This window comes from Xylocopa sonorina, chromosome 13, assembly GCF_050948175.1.
Source record: "Xylocopa sonorina isolate GNS202 chromosome 13, iyXylSono1_principal, whole genome shotgun sequence".
NCBI lineage: Eukaryota > Metazoa > Arthropoda > Insecta > Hymenoptera > Apidae > Xylocopa > Xylocopa sonorina.
In genome coordinates this window covers 7,536,754-7,544,653 of record NC_135205.1, presented here as the reverse complement: position 1 = coordinate 7,544,653, position 7,900 = coordinate 7,536,754, and the positions used below count along the sequence as shown (strand labels likewise).

General features: G+C 36.0%; 1 protein-coding gene and 1 long non-coding RNA gene across 2 annotated transcripts in view; one reads left to right on the top strand and one right to left on the bottom strand.

The window, feature by feature from the left end:
• Positions 1-4,140: 4,140 nt before the first annotated feature.
• On the top strand, positions 4,141-6,231 carry LOC143430096 (gamma-glutamyl hydrolase-like). Its single transcript, XM_076906082.1, has 8 exons — positions 4,141-4,256; positions 4,401-4,527; positions 4,713-4,763; positions 4,849-4,923; positions 5,076-5,230; positions 5,335-5,441; positions 5,508-5,736; positions 5,821-6,231. The coding sequence occupies exons 1-8, from the start codon at positions 4,151-4,153 to the stop codon at positions 5,982-5,984; spliced, it is 1,014 nt and encodes a 337-aa protein (XP_076762197.1). The 5' UTR covers positions 4,141-4,150; the 3' UTR covers positions 5,985-6,231.
• Positions 6,232-6,926: 695 nt separating this feature from the next.
• LOC143430097 (uncharacterized) overlaps positions 6,927-7,900 on the bottom strand; it is a 64,641-nt gene continuing 63,667 nt past the window's right edge. Inside the window, exon 2 of the long non-coding RNA XR_013102602.1 lies at positions 6,927-7,671. This is a non-coding gene — a long non-coding RNA (uncharacterized LOC143430097). The remainder of the gene's footprint in view (positions 7,672-7,900) is intronic.

Genomic DNA, 7,900 nt, shown 5'->3' with positions numbered 1-7,900 from the left:
CTTCTTGTCAATTGACAGAATACAAAAGTCTTGTTTTATAAATTATCTTTATAATGCACATACGTATAATATATTACTAGGACTTAGATGGTTATACGCCTACAACTTTCATTATAATCTCCAACATCCTTGATTAATTAATTAATTAATATAAATTTATTTGGAAGCGTTATCGACTTCCACATCTTAGCAGACTCGTTCACTGCCACCTACTTCCGCCCCTCGGAAGGTACAATTTCCTACAAACAATAAGTCTTTAACAAGTAAGGTAAACTGAAGTAGAAGCTTAGAAAAATCGCGTATATGCGTCCATAGAGCTCTAAGGGTTCAACACAGCTAACGTAGCCGCACGAGCTATCGTGTCAATTGCATGTCCAGCGGCCTTGCAGTCTTCGCTACTGGCTTCGGTTATTAGCTGCGGTAACAAAAAACTTATCCGCGAACCGTACAATCACTGCCTGTCGACGTGTACGTAATTAATTTTGTTTCGACTTTATTGACAGAGATATTTGCACTGTTTGAACGTGGACTCGAGAGAACGTTCCTGGAACATGGTGCTGGTTCTTAGTTGATAATCGTGATACAGGATTAAACGTCGCGTAAAAAGTAACTTCTTATATTTTCATGTTTCTTATAGAAAGCGTAGAAATATAAGCTAAATATAAATCTAGATTTTGTAAAGAAAAATTATGATGTGATGTCTTTGATGGCGCAGAAATAAGTGAATAATATATTTAAAAAACGTGTAAATTTGAAAGACGTAGCAAACGAGAGTCTCTTTTTTATAGATGGCACAAATTAATTTTTAAGCAATTTCCTACTGAAAATGTACCTTCCGAGGGGCGGAAGTAGATGGCAGTGAACGAGTCTGCTGATATGTGGCAGTCGATAACGTCCTTCGGAGGTAGATGGCAGTGAACGAGTCTGCTGAGATGTGGCAGTCGATAACGTCCTTCGGAGGTAGATGGCAGTGAACGAGTCTGCTGATATGTGGCAGTCGATAACGTCCTTCGGAGGTAGATGGCAGTGAACGAGTCTGCTGAGATGTGGCAGTCGATAACGTCCTTCGGAGGTAGATGGCAGTGAACGAGTCTGCTGAGATGTGGCAGTCGATAACGTCCCTCGGAGGTAGATGGCAGTGAACGAGTCTGCTGAGATGTGGCAGTCGATAACGTCCCTCGGATGTAGATGGCAGTGATCGAGTCTGCTGAGATGTGGAAGTCGATAACGCCACAATTTACATCGTACTGTCGCAATAGCTTTAAAAACGACTGATCACTCAACGGCGAACAGTCTCAGCATTTTCTACGAAGATGACGCCACCAGTCTTTCTACTATATTTTCTGATATAGGTGTCGTAAAATGTGAATAAACATAAAACATTCCTTGTAGCGAATATTAATTAAGTAAAACGCAGTTACTTTCGTCAGGAAATTAACGAGGGAGCAGCAGAATCTTTATAGTTGATCTGAATAAGATGTTATTGAAAAGTGATTCTTGGTTTTGTTCCCGTCTAGACATTACTCTTGTGCTTGCAGTGATTACAATATATCTGTGTAATATTTGTACACATTGATTCCCATCCTCTTATATCTATTTCGATTAGTTTCACTGCTCTGTGCTTGTTTTTCTGAATATACGCATTAGTAGAAAGTATCAACGATCTGTCCATACAATTGGACGCACTCCCAATTAATTTCTATACACGTGGTCGCAAGCAATTCATTTATTTATGTTTAATACAGCATTCTGCTATTTTTTCGCCTGAGACATTAAAATAGATAATTGCAGAATCGTTGCGAGGGTGATTGAATAATTAAACCGATCATTAAAGATAACAAAACGTTTATTGCATCTTCTTGTTAATTTACGGAATACACAATTCTTGTTTCATAAATTACCTTCTACATGCACATAATTGTTTAATCAATCAAATCCTTTCAATCATTTTAAAGTATCCACCATTTGGAACATAGTCTCGCTATAGAAACGTATTCTATTATCGCTGAAATCCTCACATTGCTGATTAATTCATTACTTACTACCATCGTTAATTTATTTACGTAACGGTGTCGCCATCTCTCGTGGAAGGGCAGAACCCTCAACGGCTATCAGTTTCAGCATTTTCTACAAAGATGACGCCACGAGTCTCTCTACTATATTTTCTGATGTAGATGTCGAAAAATGTGAATAAACATAAAACATTCGTTCTTGCGGCTATTAATTAATTAACACGCAGTTTCTTTCATCACATAATTAACGAGGGAGGAGCAGTAGCTTCATAGTTAATGTAAATAGGATGTTATTAGAAAATAATTCGTCGTTTTATTCCCTTCCAGTTATTATTCTTATGCTTGCAGTGATTACAACGTTTTTGCGTAATATTTGTATAGATTTATGCCCATTCTCTTACATCCACTTTTATTAGTTTCTCTGCTTCTGTGCTTGTTTCTCTGATTATACGCATTAGTAGAAAGTACAAGCAATCTGTGCGTGCAATTGAAAGCATTCACTTCTAATTTCTAGACACGCGGTCGCATGCAATTCATTTATTTGTTTGGTACAACATCGTACTATTATTTTGCCTCAGACATTGGAATAGGTTATTCCAGGATCGTTGCGGGGGTGATTGAGTAATTAAACCGATCATTAAAAATAACAAAACGCAATTCCTTGTCAATTCACGTATTACAAAAGTGCCCTTACCAGCGAACGCTTTGGATCCTAGTCTCGTGATATGTAGATGTTTAATTACTCGTTGTAATCATTAAATAACTTAATGATTAATTTCTCCGTTTATAATTGTATTTGAATTTTGGCGCCATCTCTCGCAAAGGTGCTCAAACTGGTCGCACATCATTACCGACAGCGTAGCGAATCATTGATACACTTGTGGCGCCATCTCTTGGACCATTGCAGAAACAAAGTTGCGAGCAGTTTGAGCACTTTCACCAGAGATGGCGGCACCTGTCCGACAACAATACTTCTACAAAATTCGACGGATGTGAATAATTGTAAAATATTCCTTGTAGTGACTGTTATTTACTTAATATGCAGTTTCTTTCGTTGTATTGTTAACGAGGGAGGAGCAGTGGTTTCAAGTGGAAAAGAAGATGGTGTTATCGAAGAACAATTCATTCTTTTATTTCGCATTAAACAGTTGTTAGACACGTGCTTACAGAGATTCCAACGTATATGTGTAAAATCGCGTATTTCAAATTCAAACGTTTCCATACATTTTATTCAACCTCTTTTTGTTATTGTGTTGCTATACCGACTTACTTATGGGGGTTACGCAACACATATTCACGATATCACATTCTTTTCCTTCTTCGAGCGAGAAAGAAGAATAGTTTTACGCGGTATTACAGCAGAATTAATTGTTTTATCTGTCGTGCAAGGATCGGAAGTATAAGAATAGATCTAAAACATTTCCTTCCATTGTCACTTACAAAATTACGAAGAAAAAAAGTAAAAAAAGAAAACGATCAAATTCGATTATTCTGTTACGTAATAGGAAACGTTCGGGAAACATCCATGGTGATTAGAATTGCCAGTTCGTTGGCTCGGTCTGCTATTAAAATATTTCCTTTACAAATCTTGACTATGGACGAACAAATAAAAAAATGTTGGACTAATTACCGAAAATGGAAAAAAAGAGGGTGATACTTTACGTTTAACTTATTACAAAATGAATGAGAACAATAGATAGTCTACTTGAAATACGTAATTTTTTGTAAAAGATTTCACCAGTTTACTTGCAATGACACACGATATCGTACAGAAAATAATAATAATTAGAAATGGAAAATATCGCGCGATAAGGGGATACCAAATAAATTGAATTTCTTGTTCTCTCTTGTAACTTTAGAAAATTGTTTATTTCGCGTTACAAACAATCGTATCGGTCGATTTAAATGTATTTAAGATCGTCGGTGACTAATGAAATCAAAGATCGTAGCGTTTTTTAAAGACGAACGGTTGATTCGCTGGGACTGTGCTATGTTTGGGAAAACTGATTGCATCATCGAAATATTTGTTTATTAAACAAACGATTGATCATGATCTTCAGTTCGACACAATTCTCTTCCGTAGACGATAGAAATTGCGTTGAACGCTGATTTACTTGTGGCAACTTTTACCTTTCGCAATGTTCGTACAACCAGTAACGGTCGTTATTTTTGCGTTTTTTGTGTTGCATTGTTTAACAATTTCAAAACAATTCGATACGCAACCGAACAACCGACCGATAATTGGTAAGTATCTGTCTTCGACGTGGTTTACAATTATCATTTATATTATACCGTATTACGTGCGTGCTTTGGTTTTTTCATTTACGTATATGCATCGACTTGTTTGTAATTACTGTATTCCAATTGCACATACTTTCTGCTTGGAAGGTATTCTAACGCAAGAGATAAGCGCTTCATTGAAAAAGCAAGTATATCCTGAGATATATGATAGCTATATCGCCGCATCGTACGTAAAATTTATTGAGGGAGCTGGTGCAAGAGTCGTGCCGATTTGGTAAGTGCCTGAAAGTAATATTACCCGTGCATCTTTCTTACTTATAATTTCTTTCATTTATAATATCCACTGACCTTGTTACTGATCGTTACTGATAAAACCAATCGTAGATAGGTGATGTAATTATGCATGTAAGGGAAGGGAAATTTATATTTTAATGTTTCTTCGTGTGTTCTTTATTTTAGGATCGGAAAGAACGAGTTCTATTACCGAAATATCTTGAATAAAATAAATGGGTAAGAAAAAAGTGGAGAAACGAAAAAAAAAACACGTACGATGAGACGCGTACTCTTATTCATATCTTTCTAACAATTTTCATAGAGTTTTGTGGCCCGGTGGAGGAGCAAGTTTTTCACGAAGCAATGGATACGCCGACGCAGGATACGCGATTTACAAGTAACCAACCGTTGAACTGTACTTTCGAAATTTATACATTTTCGACCAACGTGAAATTTTAAGAACCTGAGGACTTTCTTTGTTTTTTAGGGGATAATTGATAATAGCTTCAACTTATTTGTTTATATGCATGTTAAATGTATTATTTGCAGAATCGCGAAACAGATGAACGAAGACGGCCACTACTTTCCCATTTTGGGAATATGTTTGGGATTCGAATTATTAACGTATGTTGTTGCAAATCGCGTCGAAACTAGGACAAAATGTAACAGTATGAATCAAACGATTGCTTTGAATTTTACGGCAGGTAGTACTCGTGCTTTTGGTCGAACGACCGACTAAATATCCGTTCATGTTCTTTAAAGACCTGTTAAGGCCAACGTTATCAATAATTCTTCTCTCGTGTTTTAGACTACCTAGATAGTAGGCTGTATAAGGATGCTCTGTTCGATATCGCAGATATATTGGAAACTAAGAAAGTAACGGCAAACTACCATCGTTTTTGCGTTACAAAGAACGTAGGTCATGTCTCTACAACGACGTTTATTTTGGAAGTATAGTACGCGTAGTATGGCTTTTTACAGAACTTAAAACGAATCGTTAAAAGCAATAAATTCCGAATATTGTCTTTGAATAACGATTGGAACGGAATTGAATTCATTTCCTCGCTGGAGCACGTTACTTTACCTTTTTACGGGTTGCAATTTCATCCAGAGAAGAACTTGTACGAATGGGTTCGCAACAAGTATATTCCGCACGGGGCAAATGCGATTAAGATTGCTCAATATTTTGCAAATTTTTTCGTCAGCGAAGGTACGTCGATAGCGTCAAGACTTTCGTATTTGTTTCTCGAAAGTGAATGCCAAATGATACAAATTAAAATTGATTTCTGCGCAGCACGTAAGAGCAAGCACAAATTTTCAAGCGAGGAGGAGGAACTTGAAAACTTGATTTACAATTACAAAGTAAAATATACTGGATTGAAAAACTCCAACTTCATGCAGTGTTACATGTTTAAAAATACTGTTTCACGGAACATGCGTATGGTCGAAAGAGATTAAAATTATTGACATCTCTGTTAACCGAAATGCTAATGCTGAATTTTCATGAAATTATTAATCGTGCCGGAAAAAGCATCGGTTTTATTCAAAATAGAATTAGAGCGTAGGAAATCATTACATACAAGATAGGACACGTAGAGTTCACATTTAACAGAACACCAGTGTATATTGTGTCACAACTGGGATACATAATATTACAATGGTGCATAATAAAATTCTATACATATTTCATTCTATCTAAAGTAAATCATATTTCGAATCCTTTCCTTCACCATCGTACTTCACTTTGAACCGAAGCATTTCATTCCGTCCCTCTCTCTCTCTCTCTCTCTCTCTCTCTCTCTTTCTCCCTCTCTTAAAAAAAGACCAGACAACGTAATGTAGGTGGAAGTCGTGAAGGCAATTGTACGCGAAATAGACTCTAGACTGCGATTGTCGGGGAGGAAAGTAAAATGTCAACCAACGCTTCCTTCGCGCTCGCTTCGATTCAAAGAGAATAGTTGGATCTGATATTTGCTTCCTATTTTTTAAAACAAGCACGTAACTAAATCTCTTAAAAGCATGAACCAACTCTTAATTTTATCCTCGTAACGTATAATATTATCGATAATAATAAGATGATAATAATTCATATAAACGTTATTTCTATTTATTCCTTGCTAAACTTTTTAGTAAATTACAAGGAGCGATACCATCGATCAATTGCAGAGGAATTCTTTACACGTATCGTCGGAAACGTTACATGCATCGAGTATTTTCGATACGTTGCATCCAGTTTCCTTTTCTCTTCGTTTACCTATCGTGTACAATATATATATACATAATGTATATACGCGTGAGCAATATATATTATAGATATATATTTGTTCTTTCTCTATAGATGTATCTTTGCACAGATTTTACGTGTTGCTTTCTTACATCGTTTCTTAATTCTTCTATACATCTTTCTTTCTTTCTACTAAATGATCTAACGTGAAAATCTTACGCTCCGTACGTGACATATATTTCGTGTCGCTCGTAAGGTGATCTTGCAGTAATCAATTTCCCTTTCTCTTTAAATAGTACGTGTGTTGTGTATGTGTGTGTGTTGTGTGTGTGTGTGTGATATCTAATTATTTGGATATACTTAGTTATATTTATTGTAATATATTAATCTAAATTTCTACGGAGTGACAAACATTATCGTACACGAAACTCCATGTGACGCGTGTATACGCGTCGATAAATTTATCATTTTTCTCCGCGTCTATATTCGATAGTTGTTACTATAATATTATACATACTTAGGATAAGCCCGATAATGCGACGATCGTGTTGATACACGACTGCAAAATTTCTATCGCGTTTTATGTTTCGCATAAAAATAACGTGCGTTTCAGCGTTCGGCGCTGATTAAAATAAATGATACGTGTGGAGGTAACTTAGTATCGAACAACGTCGTCGCAGTACCGAGTTTAAGATAGTTTTATCTTTTACTCTTAATCGTAAATACGAAATACATGGCCTTACAACATTCGATAATATTCTTTTCTTTTAAAGTAGGTGATTCTCAAACAACGTTAATCGTTTAAAATTAATTTGTCATATTCGAAACGAAAACATTGTCCCCGTACTATTATAAACGACGGTATTGTATTGCTATCGCCTGCTCGATTCTTTTTCTTTTCTTTCTTTTAGCGTTTAAGATCTGGTATGCGTGCGTGCATTATGTGTGTGTGTGTGTTTCAGTGACGATGCGAACGCTTAGATGAAATCGGCAAAATTATATTGCACTCGATATATTACAAAGACTAATATTAAACAAAAAGAAAAGTATTAAGAAACAAAAGAAAAAAAACAATGACTACAACTAAAACGGACGGCTGATGCGAAACTTCTTTCAACATTCGGGTCCGTATAGATGAAATATAAATTGT

What these genes read in the sequence shown, in the direction of transcription:
- LOC143430096 (XM_076906082.1), top strand. Translation starts at nt 4,151, where the DNA reads ATGTTCGTACAACCAGTAACGGTCGTTATTTTTGCGTTTTTTGTGTTG. An exon ending in ATCTTGAATAAAATAAATGG is followed by an intron (nt 4,764 to 4,848) that starts GTAAGAAAAAAG and finishes CAATTTTCATAG; the next exon opens with AGTTTTGTGGCCCGGTGGAG. An exon ending in AAATTTTTTCGTCAGCGAAG is followed by an intron (nt 5,737 to 5,820) that starts GTACGTCGATAG and finishes ATTTCTGCGCAG; the next exon opens with CACGTAAGAGCAAGCACAAA.